Source organism: Akebia trifoliata, chromosome 1 (genome assembly GCF_017979445.1).
Source record: "Akebia trifoliata isolate Shusen 1 chromosome 1, ASM1797944v1, whole genome shotgun sequence".
In the NCBI taxonomy this organism is placed as follows: domain Eukaryota; kingdom Viridiplantae; phylum Streptophyta; class Magnoliopsida; order Ranunculales; family Lardizabalaceae; genus Akebia; species Akebia trifoliata.
This window is the reverse complement of record NC_141375.1, coordinates 18,937,394-18,960,502: the sequence shown is the minus strand read 5'-3', so window position 1 is coordinate 18,960,502 and position 23,109 is coordinate 18,937,394. Positions and strand designations below refer to the sequence as shown.

General features: G+C 36.1%; 1 protein-coding gene across 2 annotated transcripts; it reads left to right on the top strand.

Moving 5' to 3' along the window:
* The first annotated feature begins 1,710 nt into the window (after nt 1-1,710).
* LOC147410831 (WD repeat-containing protein 26 homolog) lies at nt 1,711-22,238 on the top strand. 2 transcript variants are annotated; one of them, XM_086440637.1, is made up of 6 exons: nt 1,711-1,864; nt 2,082-2,258; nt 4,003-4,916; nt 12,486-12,587; nt 18,491-19,120; nt 21,775-22,238. In XM_086440637.1, the coding sequence occupies exons 3-6, from the start codon at nt 4,122-4,124 to the stop codon at nt 21,991-21,993; spliced, it is 1,746 nt and encodes a 581-aa protein (XP_086296763.1). In that variant the 5' UTR covers nt 1,711-1,864; nt 2,082-2,258; nt 4,003-4,121; the 3' UTR covers nt 21,994-22,238. The 2 variants fall into 2 exon arrangements, with proteins under 2 accessions (XP_086296763.1, XP_086296772.1); XM_086440646.1 differs by lacking the exon at nt 12,486-12,587.
* Nucleotides 22,239-23,109: the final 871 nt, after the last annotated feature.

The window sequence follows — 23,109 nt, the reverse complement described above, 5'->3', positions numbered from 1 at the left end:
TTTCTTGATTTTGAGTCATTTTTTAATTTGAGTTTTATCGTGAATCTAGCTTACTTGGTATTCAATCAAAATGAATTTCTTCATTGTGAGATTTAATATCTGATCGCTAGTTCTTTTACGTATTTGTAGAAATTCAATTTCTAAATTTTCATGAGTTTCTCAATTGGATCTAAATTTATGATCCAGATCTGATTGAGTGACTACTTCAAATTTGATTTTGAGTTTGAAGCTTAGATAAAACTATAGAATGCAAAACATGACCGATTACCTTGCTGTATTGCGAGATTGGGTCATGGATTTTTCTTATTGCAGTGGGGATGAAATCAGCCAAGAACTTATCACTGTTCCCCCAAACAAATTCAGATTTGAGAATTCATCCCGTGAACTATGTCACCAGAAGGGGAAAAAACTCTTTACGAAAGTGAGGTTCTTGAAAACGTGTTTTAGGTTTACATTATCGGGAACAGAATAAGCATTCCTAATTTCATTCATATCAAAATGCTAAGAAGTCTAGGGATCATGTTCATTGAGAAGTCTCATTTCTATGCACTTGGTAGGCATGCCTAAAAACAAGGAAAAAATATATATAAAGAAAATGGAGTAAGAGGTGCACTTGAAAGAATGGAGGTTGACAGGATTGTTGGAAAAGTAGAAAGGTATGAAGAAAAGAGGAGGAAGATGCTATGCATGAACATTGAACCAAGCAAAAGAAGGCGAACAGTGAAAATAAAAGATGATTCAAATTAAAAGGGGAGAAATTTTAGGTAGTTAAGCCTAAATCATAGCTAATGATGAAGTGGCATTGGAGAAGTGATCCGAAGATGCCCGAATTTAGTGTAGCATTAATTGATGTGCAAACTATTTTTTTATAGGTGATGTGCAGATTGTTCAAATCTCAAACACGTAGTAAGATGCCATGTAGAGAGGAAGTTATCGAAAAAGATGTTTAATTTGTATGTCTCACCCATCATCGATGCATATGAGAGGGGGCGATTGTAAGAGATATAATTACACTAAAGTACGTGGACCAATAAGACACTTCCAATGGCCACTAAAACAGAGCAAGGCTGAGTCTGGAGAGACATTTGTCTCATCCTTGAAGCAAGCAAGCCCACTTGGTAGATGATTTGTTTAGCCGGGACATCCACAAATCATCACAATCAACTCTTTGAGAGGACTCAACCTGAATGATACATGACAAAACCTAGAACAATCGATTGATCACGGTTTAGTAGTTAGTTTGTCGAGGAAAGATAAAGATTACATAATTAACAAGAGAATTAGAACAAGCCTCAAACAAAAAAGATTTCTAGGATCACCAAAATTCCATTTAAAGATAAATTCTCATAACAAATTAAGAATAGTGACATATTAAAGTATAAGTATCTACAAAATCAAAAGAAGTGAGTTATTAATAAATGTAAGGACCGTTGAAGTTTATAAATAATAAGTTCAACATAAAGGTAAATGACTGTTTGACTCATGCTCTAATCATATCCTTCTTGTTTTTCTTGCTAACTTGATCGTCGTAGAGTCTTGATCTGTGAACTCCTCCTGAAGGAGATCATTCTCGGGATATAAGTCTCGGATGAGGTAAATTTTTTTTTTACCTGTAATATACCATTACTACCCTTACTTGATATAGACATTTAGTTGTTAAATGCCCAACTTATTTGCCTTGTGGGCTAAGAAATGTATATATTCAGATCTTCACCGTGTCCAAAAAGAAAATTATAAAAAAACCCACAAATAAAAGCACTAGTAGAAAGAATAACACCCACATGAATGTATCTATATGATTTCCCATCTCTCTTCTCTCTCGGTATGTGTGAGTTGGCTTCCTGAATGTAAAGACGTCTACTTCGTGAGTGTCGTTCCTCAATTATCCTTCCCTTCCTCACGTCACATGCCCCATAAAAACCTAACACCGCCCATGTGAAAGAGATCATTATTTTCTTCTTTTTATTTTTTATTTTTGGGTTAAACTTTCAATTAAAACTGAAAAACAAACCCACTCATCAGATTCTTGTTTTTTTTTTTTTTTTAGGGTTTTGATCGTTTTCTTTCTTATTATCTTGCAGGATTGATGATTTTATCATTTCCTACATGGGTTTATCTTCTTGATTTTTGCCCCCTTTTGACCTGAATCGGTTACCACAATCGATTTTTGTGTTTCGTAGTATTGAATCGCAGCTTGTAAGATCTTGTTCTTAAGGGGTTTTGCCTGGGGTTAGATCCGATTGTCTCCTTTGTTTAAGGTCCGGATTCATCTCTCAATTGTTTCTGATTTGGGGTTTATTTGATCTTTCTTTTACCTATCTAATCACAATTAATTTTGTGCTCTAACATTAGGGTCATTATGGATCGTTTTTTTATTTTGATTTTTATGTTGTATTAGGTTGTTTTTGGTAAAAAAGCTCCCATTTTTCATTTTTAGGGTGCAAACAATGGTAATCCAATAATGCCTTAAATTTTGTTAAATTTTGGGTTATTTTTATTTTGTTACCCTATAGAGATTCTGATGGAATAATTGCACTTCTCTCCCTCTTGTTGTTTTTGGATATATTGGATTTGTAAAAAAGGATCAGTAATCGTTAAGTATAGAGTGCTACAAGCCCATGTTATGCTAGTTACAACTCAAGTATGTCTGAAATTATTGTTTTTTTTTCCTGGAAAATTTGTTCCATTGGTAAAATCAGAAAGATTGGGACCTAAAACAATCCAAATTAATTCATTTTGAGTAGCCATTAGATGATTATTGTAAGTGGTCCTTTTGTTGATGGATGATCCTACTACACCCAATAGTCTACGGAAGTCGAGAATAAAAAAAATTGTGGCATCTACATTGAGAATTCGAGTATTGTATACATCACTAGTCTGATTGTGGGAGCTACCCTGTCTAGAGAAAATGTCTCAGTTGGGAGAAAAACTGAGATAGTCTACACCGAAACGAAACATTCTTGAAACATTGATTGTTTTGTTTTGGTCTCATCCAAATCCGAAATGTCACGGACAGAACATTCTGTTCTAAATGTCACGGAGAGAACATTCTGAAATGGTACAAAATTTTAAACCATGCCCATCATAACAAACTTGCAAAACATTTTTTTTTTTTTTTTTCAAAAGAGGGATGAAATTTGCATCAGTTACTCACCTTTTATGCAGAAATGAATATGTACGCCATGTATTCTTCATTCTTGATAAGATCTCATAGCTCTGTAAGGAACTAGTGTTTGGTTATCTCAGTATTTCTGTTTATATTTTGTGATTATTTACGCATCATTGAAACTGCATATTGATCCAACGTTTTATCTGAAGCCATAAACTACTGTGTAAATTGTACCTTCTCTTATGGGTATTATCCTTCTCATTGTCTTTTTTGTTTGCTTGCTTTTGTAGCTCTTTGGTAGTCTCATGAAACTCCTTCTCTGTCTTTTTTTCTTTTAATAAATTTATATTCCTATCCAAAAAAAACCTTCTCTTAATCTTGCAGTTTCTGTTATTGATTTATACAGCCTGAATATTGATCTGGGATTTAGGGATTGGTTTAAGCTTTTTTGAAACATTAATTGCCTATATGTGTTTTTGCTTAATTGAATTAAGCTCTTATGCAGTGTGGAAGTTTGTAGAAACACTTCACTTATTAGTTTTTTAGCCCTAAAGCACCACATTGGCTCAATTGCACATTTTCTAGTCCAACTAGGTAAAGAGGAAGAGAGAGAGGGGTGGGGGGGGGGGGGGGGGAGGAATTGGTGTGTACCATAAATACATAATCTTTCATGCATCCTACCTTTTTCCATTTTAATTTTGCATGTTGTTAGTCTATAGAATCTTGGTGATATTTATATATGGAATCTGTTTTTAATGCTAGTATATAGTTGTTATTTATTGCTTTGAATCTTACAGAATTGTACTCTTGGTGAGATTTGTAACTGGACTCCATGTTCTCACTACTTGTATGCTTCTGGGTTTGTAATCTTTTTTGTTGACAAAATTCTGCAGGAACATTTTCTTTTATTTGTGCTTCATCAGACGCACCTTAGATAAAATTTTCTGCTCTTTAGCTATTGTCTTTTACCTTCATCAGTGCTGGATATATATGGGCTGAGTTTGGGCATTTCATGGGAGGTGCAGAGGATGATGAGCCACCCTCAAAACGTGTGAAATTGCCCTCACGAGAATTGAGGAGTCTCTCCAATAACTCATCTCTTACCAAGTCCATCACCGACTCTTTGGGAAGTTCAATGGCTCGACCTCTACCTTCCCAAGGGGATGAAGAAATGGTTGGTTCTAAAGGAGTTATCAAACGAGTGGAATTCGTCAAGATCATAACCACGGCCTTATACTCTCTCGGTTATGAAAAGAGTGGGGCTCTTCTAGAGGAAGAATCTGGAATACCCTTGCACTCCAATGTGGTGAATTTGTTACGGCAACAAGTTCTTAATGGTAGGTGGGATGAAAGTGTGTCAACATTGCATAAAATTGACATTTTGGATGAAACTACCTTGAAGTCAGCATTGTTCTTGATATTGGAGCAGAAATTCTTTGAACTTCTTGAAAAGGAAAGAATCATGGACGCTTTGAAGACTTTGAGGAATGAGATTGCACCTCTTTGTATTAACAAGAGCCGAGTTCACGAACTTTCTGCCTTCATAATATCTCCTCAGTTTGGATTACTTGGGTTTCAAAGTCAAGATATCGTGAGTGCAAAGTCACGGTCGAAGCTTCTTGAAAAATTGCAGAAATTGTTGCCCCCTAAGGTTATGGTACCAGAAAGAAGGTTGGAACATTTAGTTGAACAGGCTCTTAAATTGCAATGTGAAGCGTGCGTATTCCACAACTCTTTGGATAGTGCACTGTCATTGTACTCGGATCATCAGTGTGGAAGAGACCAGATACCTTCTCGAACCTCACAGGTTAGAACCAAGGCTGTTGGCAAGTTATCTTTAATATTTTAGCATCTTTGTGCGCAACATGCCATCTTTTCTTCCATTTCTTACCTTGGCTTGATTAGTTTGTGAACATATTGAACTAATGTAGGTAACCAACAAGGGGTTGGTGAGATGGCCAGGACCATGCCTCAGGAAGCAGAGGTCCTGAGTTCGAATCACTTCACCCTTGTTGGCCACCACCCTGGTGCTTTAAAAGGCCAGGTACACAAGGCACGTGCTAGAAGTGGTGACTGGTGTGTCCATGGGACTAGTCGGACTAAGTCTGGATACCCATGTATCAACAAAAAAAGAAAAGAAAAAAGAAGCTAATGTAGGTGTATTCAGCTTAACTGGTGCATCTTAAAATTTATGGGACTTCTTTTAATGTTGTCGTATCTGCAAATCTGAGTTGTTCTCTACTTGTATATGGATTTTTAATCATATTCATGCAAGTATATAAGAAGAGTTTGTCCTTTTCTCTGCGAGATTACACTCACGTGGTTAGTAAGAACTTTTAATTTCATAAATACTTGAGGTCTCAATTCAAGGTTAGAAGTAGTGTTTTAGAGCATGGTTTTTTCTTACTCTTTTATATTTTGCACAATACCTGATAGAACTGAATATTTCACCTAAGTGGCCAACCGATTTAGGATGATCCAGTGAGCCTTACAGTTCATGGTTCATTGAATGGTCTGGTTTTCAAAGCACTGAATGGAAGTAAAAAATTTGGAAACTCGTAACAAATTCAAACGTGCTCGTATTGTAAGTTAGGTCTTAAACTACCATGTAGTTCCAGTATTAAGTTATACTACTGTTAAAACAATTACTAAGTTATGCAAATCTGTCTCCTTTGCATAAGGCTGATGGGGAATCTTTTAATCACCAGTTCCTTCATTGTTCCATCTTCCATGAAATTTGGGCAGATTTCCTTTCTCCTTTTATTATTTCCTCTTGCTTTCCGCTCTCTTTATATGCTCTGTTTGAGGGTTGGCATCACTTACGGTTTCAATATACCGCCCCTTGAGAAGGATCTTATGGGCCATTGTTCCATTTGCTTTTTGTCAGGGGATTGGGACGGAGAGAAACAATCGGATTTTGATAGTTGCTAATATCAACTCAGCACATCTTCATCTCTATCCTAGGATTTCTTCATTTTTGGTGCAAAGTTTTAAGAATGTCAAAGGAATATTTTTGAGATTTTTCTCTTTAGGTGGAAATAGTAGTACGTAACATTAGAGACATGCAATTAGTGTGGTGATAAACCTCCCATCAAACTATAGTTTTGTGGCGCCTACTTTATTTCATTTACTCTCCACTCCTTTTAACTTTATTATGTCTTCTTTTACCCCTTTTAACCTCAATTTTTTTTAATAATACCCTTCCAACTTTATTTTTTTCCCTTCTACTCCCTCAACCCTTCCATCAAGCTATAGTTTTGTGGGATCCACTTTATTTCCTTTTCTCTTTTACCCCCTTTAACCTTAATTTTTTTTCAATAATACCCTTTCAATTTTATTTTTTATGCTTTTACCCCCTTAACCTGAGAGAGGATGTCCGTGCCGTAGGCATGAGCGAACTCTAGTATGTATGTGTGTGTGTGTGTGTGGTGCTTGCGTAGATCTAGGGTTTTCTTAGTTATTTTTTCAAGAGTAGGGGTTGCTCATGGAACGCTGAAAATCAGTCTGATTAGCTTGTGTTTTGCTGGGCTTTCTGCCAACAAGAATTTGTTTGAAAAAAATCCTAAAAGAGGACCGGTGGAGTAGGGCACCTTAAACAAGATTTCTTTGATGATTAAGAGGGGGGGGGGGGGGGAGAGGTCGTGGGAGATGCAGAGTAGAGTCGACCAGAGCTCCTCCCTCTCTAGTTTTAGTTCAAGAGAGAGAAATGGATGGGGTGCTTTGACAAAAATTTAAGAAACATGATTATGACATCTTCAAATTATTTGGATTTAATATATTGAGGTCCAATGAGAAAGGCTAGGTGTTTCGATGAAGCTGTCTCTCTGTCTGAAAAAAAGGGAACTATTTTGATCAAGGGAATGTATTATATAGGGCATGGGAACTATTTTGATCAAGGGAATGTATTATGTAGGGCATGGGAACTTTTTTGATTGTGGGAACTTTTGAAGAAGATTCTGTTGGACAGGGAGGCAAGTTCAATAAGTCATTACTTGTGAATGTAGTGATGGGAGAGCTGTCGTGATCCATCAAGGGTTTTCATTCCAACCATCAAAGTGCATATTCTCTCATTTTACTATATAGATAAAATCTTCTGTTCGGTCTCTATTTCATATAATCCTTCGGAGGTGCTCAAAGTGGTCTAGATTGTGTACCGATTAGTTGAAAAAGTTAAACAAATTGTATATAAAGCTTAAGTAAAAGCTTTGCTGAGAGTGAGAGAATTGCTTCTTCTGCCATGCAATTTTTTCTCATGCTTTTTTATCACCAGATCAAAAGAACTTTTACTAGTGGGCAATTAGGAGCCCCAAATGGGTAACATGAGCAGAGGTCGTCTTACACATAGTCACTAAAGTCATCGACTTTTTTCAAAAAGTCGTGTTTAAATAGTGGTTTTATAGGTTGTCGATTAAATCACAAATAAATTGCGAAGTTTTGAAAAAAGCGATTTAATCGTCCAATTCTTGGAGGTTATTTTCATAGTTAATTTAACATTACATGATTATTTTTAAAATTTTTTAAACCCAAAAGGATGTTTTAACAATTTAATTCAAAATTAAAGGGTAATGTTTTAATAAACATAACATTTTCTATAACTAAAATTGAACTCCAAACTCAGAATTCAGAATAGAGCCCTAATTTTTTTCTTTTATGATTTATTCTTATAGTTTAGAATAGGATTTGAAGATATAAATGATACCACCTCTTAGTAGAAAAAATTATATTGTTCTAACACTATTTCAATTTTTTCAAGCTTTTTTTTTTCCCCCATTTTTTTTTTCCGACTTTTTCCCGAACCCAGACTTGGTGACTATGGTCTTACACAGTGATGTATAACAAATATAAAAAAACCTGTAGAGTTTGTCTAAGTTTTTTAATGGTCTGAACTGATTACATGGAATTTATGTAAGACTGGAAATTCTTCTGGCTTTTGTGGTGACTGCTTTAAGGAATATACAGGAACTGATAGGACTAAATTGGAATAGAAGTTAAGGAATTGAATATGGACTGATCTGAATTGTATATATCTACTCTATGGACTGTGTGTGGTCAGGTCAACTTTAAGTTTTTAACAATCTGAACATTAAGTCTGTATATAGAAACAGTATAGGAGTTACTACATATTTTAAAATTGATAAGTACTACCTTATGGGAATCTGAGACAGGTTACAGGACAATTTAAGAGGTCTGAATCTGGTTGAGACCTTTTATAATAAGAGGAAAAGAGAGAAAAAATAATAATATTTGGAACGTTAATTGGAATGGCTCATGAGAAGAGAAAGAGAGTCTGGTTGCATATGAAAAAAAATAGTGGAGATGAGAAGATGTGAAGATTTTGGATGAAAGGACTTTGATATTCAGAGTAGTTCCACTTAAAAAAATCATTTATTGATGCAGAAACCATGGGAAGAATCTGCTTTGGGGATTTAAGCAGACTCATGGATGAGGAATATTGAGGTAAGTTGAATAATGCTTTTACTGTATTAAACCTGTGACGCCTCATCTTCCATGAATCATTCTTTTTAGATCCTTCAATTTGGACTGATTTCCAAAGGCTAAGAAGTACATAAATGTAGCTACAAGCTCAATAATGGATGTTCAGGATGAAAGTTTTCTGAATGTTACTAGAAGTTTCCGTGATGCCAAAGGATCTCATGGAAGTTAACTTCACATATTAGCCAAATTCGAGTAAACTGGCTCAACTGTTGGAGTGCGATATTGCGAGAAGCATGGGATTAAAGATGTTATATGTGAAATTATAACTCGTGGCCATTTTGAAGTTTAGTGGGTCAATCTTAGTGGTTTTATTTATTAGGAGGCATCCTTGTTGGTTTGGTTCAGGATGATCAAATTTCTCTACTATTTCGTTCCTTTCAACTTCCCTCCTCATGCCTTGATGGAACGTACATAATACCCTAACCCAAGTAATGAGGATGTGAGAGTTTGGAAGTTGAGTCATAATGGTTCCTTCTCAATCAAATCATCTTATTCATAGTGCCCTCCTCTCACCTCCCTACCCCCCCCCCCCCCCCCCCCCCCCCCCCCCCCCCCCCCCCCCCCCCCCCCCACCCCACACACACACACACACACCACACACACACACACACAAAAGAAAAGAAAAGAAAAGCAAATTTATCCCATATTTTTGACTTCTTGCATCTGGCCCGAAACCCCAGCCATAGTTTCTTTTTTTTTTGTTTTTTTGTTTCAGCTGTTGCTTTTAGATTTTGGATAGAATTTTGATGGTTGATCATCTCACCTAGGGTGTGTTTGAAAACCAAATGTTGGGCGTGAGAGTCTGCAACTAGCGAGAGTTACTCATTGTTTTGTGTTTGACAAACTCAACTCACACGAGTTTACAACTCTCCGAGTCCTCAACTTTCGTACGAGAGAAAACTGATCTGGGTTTGTGTCCCACCCCAAAATTGGATCTTTATTGTTTAAATTTCAGTTACCTTCCATCTATCTTCCTTTTAAATACACTCTGGTAGTCGAACATGCCAAGATATTTTTGGAATGAATGTTTTGGTTCTTTTCAGATTGTCTTTATTTGTTTCATTTCATCTCAGAATGTTTCATCCGAAGCAATCAATGACAAACCTTAGGCCACCCTGCCCAAAAATTGATTTTTCTGAATTTCATCCCTATAGTTTTGAATAAGGATTAAAATTTTCCGGTAAAAAAACCCATCAAATGATATAAATGTCACACACTTATGCAATCTACCTTACTGTAGAGAGAATTTATGTAGATCAAATAAATTTGATTGAAATCATGTTGACTACCAAAAAATACTTTCAAAATCATCTTATTATACTCTTATCAAATATTAGTAACATTTGAGTTCGTACTTTTTTATTTCACAACTTCAATAGGAAATAAAATCTATTTCACTTTCTCACATCAATTTGCACGTAAAATAAGCTATGGGTGGGTTAAGTACACCATTTTTGGATTCCTTTAGTACAACCATGATCCCATTGGAAGCTAGTTGATGACGTATCCCTAGTCCAATTCTGTTATTGGATCTTGTATCAATTTTATACTAGAAAGAACCATGAATGTATTGAGATTTGTTTCTAGAAATATCATTAACAACTTTATAACTTATTCCAATAAGTTGGATCATACTGAGAACATAAATAGTGTACTTGCTGCTTTTCTAGGTAGCACCAAGTCTTTTGTAATTGAAAGAATGCTTATACCGCTTTCACCATCTCAATCCATCTTCTTTTGAGTCTTTTTACACTCTTTTAGAATCTTTTAGAACCTTTGTCTTGCATAGTTCTGCTAATTGGGGCAGTAATTGGTCTTTGTTGAATGTACCTAAATTCTCAACTTTCTCCTAGTTTATTACCTATTGGAGCTACTTTTACATTTTCTCGATTGTGTTCATTTCTAGTATTATCTTTTTTAGCCTTTTTACTCACATATCACAACATCCTCATTTCTGCAATGCTCAATCTATTAACATGATGCTTCTTGACCTCCCAACATTCAGCTCCATAAAGCATAGCTAGTCTTGCTACCATGTTAGAAAAAAAATTCCTTTTTAATTTGATTGATATGCATCGGTCACATGGCACTTTTGAAGTGCACCTCCACTTTCAACCATCCAACTCTGATTCTCTGGGCAACATATTCCTCAATCTCTCTATCCTTATGTATAATAGGTCTGAGATTACTAGTCATATCCCAAAAGGGATGTGGGATACCTTATGTTATCAAAAAAAATAAAATTATATATCTATATATATATATATGACTCGAGATGACAAAAATGGACAATTCAGGTATTTCTTGACCATTAATTTTCACGACATATTCCACTCCATGGATGTTAGTACTAAAGTTGCATGGTACATACTCGGTTTTGGTTTTATTTCTTCTAAAGACCTTGGACTTTGAACCTCTAGTTCTAGTTTTGAATTTACTCCCTCCTTATTCTCATTGACTAATATTATATCATCTAACATAGACAACGTACGTGTTATTGAATACGAATAATTACTTTATACATAACTAGAGCCAGCAAACATGGACTCAAAACCAACCCTAATGTTAACCAGACTAGGAACTCATTTGGCTCATTTCCATTTATTCTCTCACCAGTCATATCTCCTCTCAAATTGGTACCCTTTTTTCTTTCTCAATGTCCACCAAATTATCTTTTTAGTTCTTTTTCATATGCTTTATCTATGCTGATAAAAATTATATGGAGATTACTTTTCTTTTCTATAAATTTCTCTATCATTTGTCTCAGTAGAAAGATTGCCTTGATAGTTGTTCTACCTGGCATAAAACCAAATTGATTCTTGATATATTCCTTTGTTGTCTTAACCTTTGGGCAATCATTCTTTCCTATAGTTTTATAGTGTGGCTCATAAGTTTAATACCTCAGTAGTTAGTTGGTTGTCTCTTTTATTCTTATGCATAGGTACTATGATGTTTTTTCTCTATTCATCCAACGTCTTTTAAGTTTTTAAAATATAGCTAGGACAATCCAAACTTCTTAGGCATTTCCGTATTTACGATAAGAAAACCATCTGGTTCTTAACTCCTACTTGCTTTTCATCCTTGCTAGTGTTCTGTGCACTTTTGAACTATGGAAGTATGTGTGCTTCCAGATCTCTCATGTACCTCTTGCTAGCCACAAGTCTTTTCAATGGTTCTTATTAATAATTTTAGAAAATAAATAAGGACCATTGAAAAGATGAGAGATTTTTTGCTTACAGAATTTTTCGTCACAGTACTCACAGACTCTCCAGTGCATGCCATGTCAAGTCTAAAAAGGGCAGTTTTATAAATTAGGGATGCCATTCAATACACACGGGCTCATGTTATTGGTGGGTCCCGGATTCTGTGAGCAATTATTTTTTCTTGTCAAGATCAGTTGTATATGCTTAATGAGCCACTGGTCCCATTGATGCAATACTATGTAGAACGGCTAGAATTAATTTTGGCAAATAGTGCTACTGTTGGATTTCATTGCCTCCTTAGCTTGAGTTGTATCAACTTTGATCACCAGCAATTGTATGCTCTTTTTTTTTTATAGTAAGTTTTACTTTTGGGAACATTTCACTAGGATCATATTAAATTATTTTAATGACATGGAAGAAATATCAATAGACAATGAACATGACTTAAGAAGAGGACTTCACACGAGTAATTATTGTTTCCCTTTTGGATAAGAAATTGATACATCCGCTGCCTTTGAATCAGTTCCATTCCAAATAGCCTACCAGAATATTTTTGAAATGTCCTACCCAGTTCAAACGTACCACACTTTTGGCTTGTGTTTGCTGTTATGGATTCTGTTCTTTCAAATATTTTGGAAGTATTCCTGAAGTCCTTTTTTTTTTTTTTCAATGAACAGGTACTGCAAGGTCACCTTGATGAAGTATGGTTTTTGCAATTTTCGCATAATGGAAAGTACTTAGCCTCTTCATCCAATGATCGATCTGCAATAATATGGGAGGTAACCTTTTAGTTTTTGAGTTTTCATATGGGTTGTTCCATCTTCTGTCCTCTTTCTTTGTCTAGGTCTTGTTCTGCCTTCTATCATCTCTCTACCCCTGTATGTCTTTCCCTAAGATTTGATTCAATTGGTCAAGTTGGTTTTGGTTTTTCCGCTTAACCCGATCAATGGACATTCCTACATTGTTTCTTCAACACTTAATTTGAAGTATATGAGTATTAAGAATAAGGCTAATGACTAGCCTTGATATTAGAAACTTCATCTCGAATAATATTTCAATTCTCTGGAGGATTATTCACCTTCTATGCAAACCTGATGACAACAAGGGACACTCCTTTGATCTACGAATACTTGAAAGGGTGATTTGCTGTAAATTTTGGCCCATCCCCTTGATTTAATACTTTAGTATCCACCAATTACATATCTCCTCTAGAGCCAAAATATACCTTAATAATTATTCCATCGTTAGTCCACATATTGTCCAAACCTATTGCTTTGTTTTTTTTTTTTTTCCTTTTTTTTTGAGAGGTCAACTTTTATTAAAGGAGGACGAAATGGTCTCAAACAACAGAACTGCAAAAGTTAACCTCCCTTATCACTAACAAGATCCCACCTAGAATGAAAATCTTTAAAAGAGAAACCCCTAAACTCCTTATGTTGCTTACACCAATGAAAATTAAAGCCCCAAATATAAAAGATGGTTTCTTGAAGAAATAGCTCCTTCCCATCAAAGATTCTTCCATTCCTTTATTTCCATAAACCCCAACAAATAGCAGAAGGAACCAGATTTCAAAGGAATATCTCTCTACTTGCCAACTTAGTCAACCTTTAACATTGGAGGACTTGAATAATTGACAGAGGGGGGACACTAGGATACATGTAACAAAGAGAGAAAACAAGACCGCACTGAGTTAGCGAATGCACAATGGATAAACAGATGGGTAAGCTGGACTTGAACCCAGAACCTCAAGGTAGCTTTGCAATCAGAGTAAGGTGTGGGGATTTGTTATATACCCGATCTAATGTAGTAAGCCATTGGAGCGGGCCATTACCCAATCCAATTGTTATTAAATTGCTATGAATACCTCAATCCGATCCAAAATTGATCTGTTGACAATCATCCGTGAATTGGGTTGGACCTGTGTTGTATCCATATAAATTCTTATCAATGTTCAAATTCGACTCGGATCCACTTCCTTTGACCTAGGCCCAATATATTATCCATATCGTGTAATTTGACTACAATCAATTGCCTGTAGGATGGGTGATGGGTACATCAAAGGTTGAAGAGTAGAATTTTTTTAGGATATTATTTTCAGCCAAGGACTTTATTGTTAAGTATTTGCAGTCCTCATTTATTCACAATTATGAGCATTTCGTGGGCCTATGACTAATTCCTATTTCTTGTAGGGTGGTCTTTATTAACAAAAATTATTTATGTTTTATTTACGTGGAGATCAAATCCTGATTTGGTTTCTATTTTAGTAGTTGAATCTTGTTAGGACTCTCCTTTAGTTTTATTAGGATTCTTAGAGTTTTCTTTATGTATAGATTGTATTGACAAAGAGTTTATGGAATAAAGAATTAGTTTCTTTCAAAGGAGTTTCTTGGTGTGAGTTCTTCAACATTATTGATGTGATAATTCCAAGGTCCTATCCTTTTATCCCTTCTCTTCTAATCTTATTTTCTTTTAAATGTTTTGTTATTGATTTTCTTGAAAATTCAAGAACTCTTAATTCTTGAATCTTGAATTCTTGAAACCCCTTTTCCTCAACCCTTAATCCTTTCCCCTTTCTCTCAATCCTTAGTCCTCACTTTACAACCCTTAAACCATCCCTCCATCAAATCAAACCATTTTTAATGCCCCTAAACCTAATTATAGTTCCCTGTTGAAAAAAATATTGTAATTGCAAAAATTTGCATCTTACCTTTCAACATTTAGCCTTTGGGATTGTGGAAACCTTTCACAATATCCCATACAATCTTCTGGGTCTGAAACCTTTTCTTGAAATCCCTTAATATTTAACCCGCTTCCAAATCAGATTCCCTACCCATATTTCACCTTCTTCCTCTTCGTCCAACGTCAATGGGTATGGGTCAGGTTTGTAGAAATCCCAGATACATAACTTTGGAACAAGATTCCAATCTTATTTCTATTTGGATCCAAATTACCGACTCATTATCCAATACCTGACCTCACGTGATCCATATCTGACCTCAAATGATCTTAGTTCAGCCCATACTGAAGACAGATCGTAGTGTGAGGATGACCCACTAAATATGGTTTGGTTGAGTTAGATTTTGGGTCAAACTTGACCCTTTTCATGTCATGTTTATGAGGACCCACAATAATCAGATAATAAACGTCTTAGTTGACTAAAATATCTCGCAACAAGGATAAGTAACATCGTTCCAATAGAACTTGCAATTCCATAAATTTAAAGAAAATAACTCATAATTCCCAGAATTTGGCTGTCCCAAATGCATCTAATTTGGAATCCAAGAATTTAGAATTCAATTCCCAGCAATTTTCCTTGTTCCAATGCATATACTTGGGCAAAATGTGCTTCGGAAGAGGCCAGTTAACACTGTTATATCAAGCATGATGAAGACCTCTCACTTTTGAGCATAGTATTAAATTTTAAGATATTTCACTGAAATATACCAAAATCTTTTCATTTCCACAAGGTCTGGCACGAAATATTTCTTTATGTATATATTTTAGTGGAAATCACTGTTCATTTTGCAAAAATATTTTGGTGAATAGTGAATTTCTATTGAAATAATCAAATTTTAGATAAAAAAATGCATGATTTTGGTGGAAATATTTTGTGAATAGTAAATCATCTACCAAAATATTCATATAAGTATGCACGTACAATTATCCATATTCTAATTAGTTAGATATATTAGTAACTTATTCATAAATATTTAGAAGGTAAAAAAATGTTTATGATAATGTGAGGAAATCGGAGTTCATCAAAGAGACTCTAGATTTGAGTAACAAAATCTTGTGTTTGATCAACGATCTTTTGAAGATTTCAAGCAAAGATTATCAATCTCTCCTCTATTTCTTTCATTTTTTTAAAATTGTTTTTATATTCTTACAATCTTGATATATTTCTTGTTCATAGTTATACAAATGGAAAATGGAAGCAAAATAAAATTGATTTCATGAAATTTTTACAGTTTTAATTCATGAAATTTACCCAGTGTCGAACGTCGGTGCTGGAATGTATTATAGTGTCAAGGCTCAATGGTACCTATTGTTGATGCTATGGACATTTTTCATTTACAAGAACTTTTGTCATCAAGGTTCAGCAATAGGTACTGTTTGAGTCTCGACGGTACATTCCAGCGTCGAGGTTCTACATTGGGTAAATTTTATGAACAAATCATAAAAAATTCTGTGAAATCAATTTCTTTTGCTATCATTTTCCAATTATATAAAGAAATATATCAAGATTACAAGTATGTATAAACAATTTAAAAAAAATGAATGAAATAGAGGAGAGATTGATAACCTTCGGTTGAAATCTTCAATAGACCGTGGATCAAACACGAGAGTGCGTAGCTACAAGGTTCACTATTGTTCCTTGAATCTAGAGCCTCTTTGGTGCACTCCAATGGATTTTTGGTTGGTTTTGGTAGAGAATGGATCTCTCTATTCCGATGGTATAAAATGTTGGCAGGGAGAAAGTTACAATTTAGAAGATTATTTTTCAAGGGTTTATTAGTGAAATTATAGGTGAGGGCATTTCTGTCCAAAAACATGAGTTCCTGTAGCAAATAGCCCTGTTTTGAGTATTAAAAAAACAGTGCCCCTTTTTTGCCATTGCCATAAACCTTTGGAATTTTTATGCTAAATGTTAAAAAAAGAAAAGAAAATGGCACCATGGTAGAGTAGGAAATCAGTCTACTTGTTGGCTTTGTAAATCTGTTGGGAGGATTTATGTATATGGCAATGGCACCATGGTAGTAGAAAATCAAATCACAGTTATAGAAAATATAGCAAAATAGAAAGAAAAATAAGGTTTAAAAGTCAGAAATTTCTGACTTCCACCTACATAACAACCTATTTAGCGGTACAGGAAGCATAGGTGTAAAATAACACTTAAAATGGAAATAAAAGCAAGTTAAAAAAAAAGTAATTTCTATTCACAACAAAGGGTTACGCCTCAGAAAAAGTAACAACATACACCCCAGTCATGCCTCGATAGAGGTGTACACCATTTTAATGCTTCATCAATGCCTCAAGTGTTTGGACGCCTTAGTCTACCGCCTCAATGGGTTTTTGATGCACTTCATACTGAGGCAGCCCTTGAGGCTCACGCCTCAAAGGCCTCTGAAAACATTATTTTGGGTTATAAAAAGAATCTTACAACCACTTATGTTAAATATATCACACTTTCGTTTTTTATACTTACCATTAGGTATCAATATACTGAGAAAATATGTTCACCAAGTTAGATTGCATTAAAATAAGAGAGATTCTATTGCCACCCCTACTTATGCTAATGCCACCCCAAATATGTGCTAATTCTTTGGTGATTTACTTATGAATTGGGGTTGTGTTAGCAAAAGTTCCATTTATGTTAAATGTATCACACTTTTGTTTTTTATACTCACCATTAGGTATCGATATGCTGAGAAAATATGTTCACCTAGTTAGATTGCATTAAAATAAGAGAGATTCTATTGCCACACCAACTTATGCTAACGCCACCCCAAATGTGTGCTAATTCTTTGGTGATTTACATGTGAATTGGGGTAGCGTTAGCAAAAGTTGGTGAGGCAATAGAATCTCTCAATAATTGGACTGGTGATAGGTCATTAGCTAGCATCCAATGAGATCATGGTCATACTAAAAGAATCCAAAATGGCATACCTAATGTACCCATAACTTATAATGGAGGCAAATCAAAGAGAGAGGGAAATAGATCTTATTTTGTTCCGAACTTGGGTTATCCAGAAGGAAAAAAGGGTTTAACCTTTATCAAATGTTAGAAATATTTAATATTCTGGACAAGGTACTAACAATATTCATTTTAATTAGACAATGAATTTATTGACTCAGTGAAGAGTGTCTTCTTTATTTGTCACTGCATATGGTGGTCAACACAACTCCAGTCAAACTTATTTAGTATTCATATGTTCTCTTTATGTCAAATTAGATTGCCCTGAAGTATGTCACATTTATTTCATTTGATTTTTGTTCTTGTGGTGGTGGTTGTGATGTTGAGTATTTTTAAATATTTTTCGAAGAATCTAGAGGAAAAAACATGTAAAATCATTTTTGTAGGTTCGTCTTTGATTGCATGTCTTTGTGTGATTCGTTTGATATGCACATGTTCTCTTTATGCTTAGTTGGTATTGCTGAAGTATGTCAATTTTGTGTGTGTGTGTGTTTTGTTCTGTGTACTTTTTAATGCTTTTCAAGAATCTAGAGAAAAGCATGTATTCTAGGTTCATCTCAGATTGGTTTGATCAAAACATTCCAAGACAGACAAAATTATTTCTCCGAATTGTCTTGGAATGTCTCTGCTGAAAACTTTCAAAGACGAAACGAAATTTCGGACCTCTGTTATAATCACGGCCAGGATGGAGATTTCTTGGACCAAAGTCTCAGTTTAGTCAAGTATTATAAACCTTCTACTTTATGCATTATTTTGTGGGATTACACATGATTGTCTCGGATAATGTAATTGATTGTATGGTTAAGATTTTCTGATGAAGCTGAACCTTACGTGTAGCAAATCTTGGTCCAGCTCTGGGCCAATAATAAATGCAGCGACTCCATAATACTATTGGTTATATTTCTTATTTAATTATCCCTATGCCCACATATTTTCATCAAAATAATGTCTACTATTCTCATTTTTCTAAGATACGTAATGTTTTAGGTCAACGAAGATGGTGTGGTGTCCTTGAAGCACACACTGACTGGCCACCAAAAACCTGTCGTGACTGTTTCATGGAGCCCCGACAGCACCCAACTCCTCACGTGCGGAAAGGAGGAGGTTATCAGACGCTGGGATGTCATATCTGGTCAATGCCTCCAAGTTTACGAAAAGATAGGTCTTGGCCTTATATCGTGTGGATGGTTCCCTGATGGGAAAAGAATATGTTCAGGTGTGACCGACAAGAGCATCTGTATGTGGGATTTGGATGGGCAAGAGTTGGAATGTTGGAAAGGTCAGCGGACACTTAAGATCTCGGACATGAGCATAACAAATGACGGAAAACAGATCATAAGCATGTGTAGGGAAACTGCAATATTACTGCTTGATAGGGAAGCTAAAGTTGAGAGACTGATCGAAGAGGAGCAAATAATAACTTCGTTCTCATTATCAAGGGACAATAAATTCTTACTGGTTAATAATCTAAACCAAGAGATCCATTTATGGAGCATAGATGGTGATCTTAAGCTTGTTGCGAAGTACAAAGGTCATAAGCGCACCCGATTTGTCATTAGGTCTTGTTTTGGTGGATTCGAGCAAGCTTTCATTGCTAGCGGGAGTGAGGACTCACTGGTATGGATTTCTCTTCTTTCCTTTTCTGAACAAGCTTAAAAAGTAAAGTGGTGTTTTGAATAGTTCTTTTTAAATGTATAGTAAGTTTGAACACCGAAAAGGTGCAATCGTCGTGTGTTGGTAGCATGAATCCTCGAGAGGTGGTCTGAAATCATCATTGTCATGATCTACTCCTTATCCGATGGTCAACCATCTGATAGGTCCTACCTAGAATCTATATATTGCACAAGAACTCAAAATGATCCAGTGGTAATATAACAGTTTCTTTGAATGGCCCCAAAAATATTCTACAGTTCCTTATAAAAAATAAAAAAAAATAGTTTGGATTCTTAACAAGTATTTGATTTGGTCATATTTACCAAAATAGATCCATGTGGTATATGTCAAGTGATGCATTCAAAGTGGAACCTCTAATGTTGCTGTTTTTGCTAGATGAAAAAAATAACATTGAAACGAGAGGAGAGTGTCTCCGAAGACCAACAACACACTAATCCCGAAAGATTACAAACTCTATCCCATCTAAACACAGAATCCTCAATGAATACCCCTCTTAGCTCCTTAAAAATTTCAGACCAAAAGAAGAGCAAACACAAGATAGAGTTAATAATATCTTCCACCAAGCACTCCTTTTCCTCGAACATTCTCCCATTTCGCTAATTCCAAGTCCCCCAAACTATAGCAAAAGGAACAAAGCTCCACAAGATCCGCTTAAACTTAGTGGAGCAGTAACCCAAATGAGACCAAGATTCCAGCACCTCTTTGATAGCAGAAGACAAGCGTCCCTCCACCCCAAACAGCATAAAGAAGTGTGACCAGATTTCCCTCGCTCTAACACAATGAAGTAACAAGTGGTCCATTGATTCTTCTTCCCTTCTGCACGTACAATACACAATCGGTCCGCAAAAACCTCTCCTTCTCAAGTGGTCTGACGTTAGAATTCTCCCCCAGGTAGCTGCTCAAACAAAGCAAGAGATCCTAGTGCCCTCCAAAACATGAGATCCCAATCCCCATGCACCTGTCCCTTGCACTCCAAGATGGATGATAGTCTTTTTCTAGAGATGGAGTACAAACCAGGAAATTGGTCTTTCAACGCCTTTCTCCACATCACACATTCTCCCAGAATTGACTCTAATCACCTCCCCCCCACCTTGAACCTCACTCTTTTCTTAAATTTAGGAAGCACCCTCATAAATCCTTTCCACATCCTGCACCCATACGTCTTATTCAATTCCTTACTTTCCCTATCAAACCTATCCCCACCCCAAACTTTGCCAAGATGACTTTGCGCCACAAGCATTCCCTTTCCTCCCCAAGCCTCCAAAGCCACTTTCCCAACAAAGCTTGATTCATTAAACCCACTTTCCTAAAGCCCAGACCTCCGAACTTCCTATCAACACAAACTTGTTCCCAACTTACTAGATGATATTTTTGTTTCTCCCCATCATGCCAGAGAAAGTCTCTAAAGAGCTTATCCATCTGGCCTTCCACACCCCTTTGTACTGAAAAGATTGACAGGTGATACACTTGTCAACTCCCCCTTTTGATAGGTGCAATTCTGCCACGCCCCCAATCTTGTCTTTACTCGCTCAATGACAGGCTCCCAAATGGACTTGCTATCATATGATGCCCTCAACGGAAGAACCAAATATGAAAACAGAAGATAACCTACCCCGCAACCCAAATTAGTTGCTTACACTCCCACCTCCTGCACATGGCCCACCGCAAATACCTACTTTTTTGAACATTGACTGGGATTCCGGAGACCTCCTTGAAACAACAAAGAACACTGCCAAGAAACCTAACCTGATGCAGATCTGCATATAAGAAGATCAACGTGTTGTCTGGGGACTGTAGAAAAGAAACCATTGGCCCAGATGTGTGAACTGCGAAGCTGCCAAGATCACCATTCTCCACCGCCTTACCCACCATCCAACCCAACACCTCGGCAACAATCAAGAACAAGAAGGGCGATAAAGGATCATCCTGTCTCAAACCCCTAATGTTGCTGGTACACCATTAGTCAACTGTCATTAATTTGTAACTAATAGAAGCCTTAGATTTTCTCTACATCAAATTAAACTTAGTAAAGTCTCCCACAGTTATCCAAGTTACTTCATTTTATTAATTTTTTTTTTTTTTTCCCTTCTGTGATGGTAATATTGATTGAAATAATATTTAGCTACCTATCAATGGACAAAAGATATTTACTTGTCCCTCTGAATGGGTATCTCTCAGGAGAGGGGGAGGAGTACTCAAATGAATGGCATTGATTAACGTTCAGTATAGTATTGTCATTGCAAATTCTAATATGGCTAATCCAAGTTGTGGCTTGGTTTCACAATTTTCCACCAATTTAATGGTAGGTGCAAAAGGTGAAAGGATTTTCTTTAAGACGTAGGTACCTTTACATTAACCTGTTCTGCTCTCATTTCTTAGGTATTATGGGTAGATGTATCATTTAGAAAAAAAAGGTCATTTGTGATTTTGACTTTCTCACCAAATTTAATAGTTGGTGCAGAAGGTGAAGGAATTGTTTTAAGATGTAAATATCTCTAATTGTGCCCTCATTTCTGAAGAACTGTGGGTAGATTTATCATTTGTAACAAGGCATTTGCGATTTTGGGAGATAATGGGTGCATCACTCCTATTTGCAGGTTTATATATGGCACAGAGGTACTGGAGAGCTCCTAGAGGTATTGTCTGGGCATTCTGGAGCTGTTAACTCTGTGAACTGGAATCCAGCTAACCCCCATATGTTGGCATCGGCCAGTGATGACCGTACAATTCGCATATGGGGTTTAAATCAGGTCAAACCGAAGCGTAAGGATGCTGAGAGTAATGGTTTTATCCATCATTGCAATGGAGGAACTTGAAGATAACAAGAACATGGGAATAATCAGATATTGATGTTCTCTTCTAGTCCATTGGTTTCATGTAAATTCTTCTCCTTTTCACCTTTATTGTTCCTTTTTCTTTTTTCTTTTTTTGTCTTGGCATTCATAGCAAACACGCATGTAAATTGTGCGGCCGCTGTCTGCCAATAAACTATTTACTGATGACCATTTTTTTTTATAACTGTTTTGTTCAATTTATATTTCACTAATGGGCAGTTGGGAAATCCATGATGTGAAATGGAGAAGGGCAGGGATGCCTTAATTTTGGGATTTGAAGAAGATCCCTTTTTTAATTTCTTTCATAAAACAGGACAATCTTAATCTGTCCCTTCCCCTAAAACCCAAATTAAACTTAGTCATATTCGCTGCAGCAGTGGTGGCAACTTGACTCCTAAGGAGCTTACAGTAGTCTGGATGGTGGGGACTATGACATCCTCAAGTTTGCAAAATCATTCTTCTTTTGTTACATTACAAAAGAGAGTGTAAAGTCCCCCTTTCATCGCATCGACTTCGTGCATTGCATCTTTTCTTGGCTCAAGTTAGTGATTACATGCGTTCTAAAGACCAAACTTAAGGTCCTCTAGGGCTCTTTAGCCATCTTGTATTTTTGTTCCTCCAATAAAGTTTGAATTTGTCAGTTCTCCATCTCTGAAAAAGTTCAAATTTTGTTGAACATCAACCAATCCTACAATTTTAGCTCCATTTCTGCAGTAGTTTCGATGTTAGTGAAAAACATACATCGTTAAAGCTTTATATGTCATCATAATCTTCAGTTTATTATGTTCATATTTCTGAGTAGTTGATACAATTCAAAACCTGCCTTTCATTTACCAACTACTTGATATCAGTTAGGGTTCCAATATTAGTAACCCTAAGGGGTTGGCCTAGTGGCAAGCCAGAGCATTGATAAGCTCCTTAGGAAGGGTAGGTCAAGTGTTCGAAGCCCCATGAAGCAATGAATTCCTTGGGGCCACCCTCCAGGGTCCTGTTAACCATTGACTTTCTGAGGGGGCAGTGCGTGTGACCGTGGGAGTAGTCTTACCTGAAGGGGGAGGATACCCATGATATGCAGAGAAAGAAAAAGAGAAAGGGTTC

Coding starts and splice junctions, on each gene's coding strand:
- LOC147410831 (XM_086440637.1), top strand. CDS start 4,122: ATGGGAGGTGCAGAGGATGATGAGCCACCCTCAAAACGTGTGAAATTG. Junction 4,917..12,485: donor TACCTTCTCGAACCTCACAG/GTTAGAACCAAG, acceptor TTCAATGAACAG/GTACTGCAAGGTCACCTTGA. Junction 12,588..18,490: donor GATCTGCAATAATATGGGAG/GTAACCTTTTAG, acceptor GTAATGTTTTAG/GTCAACGAAGATGGTGTGGT.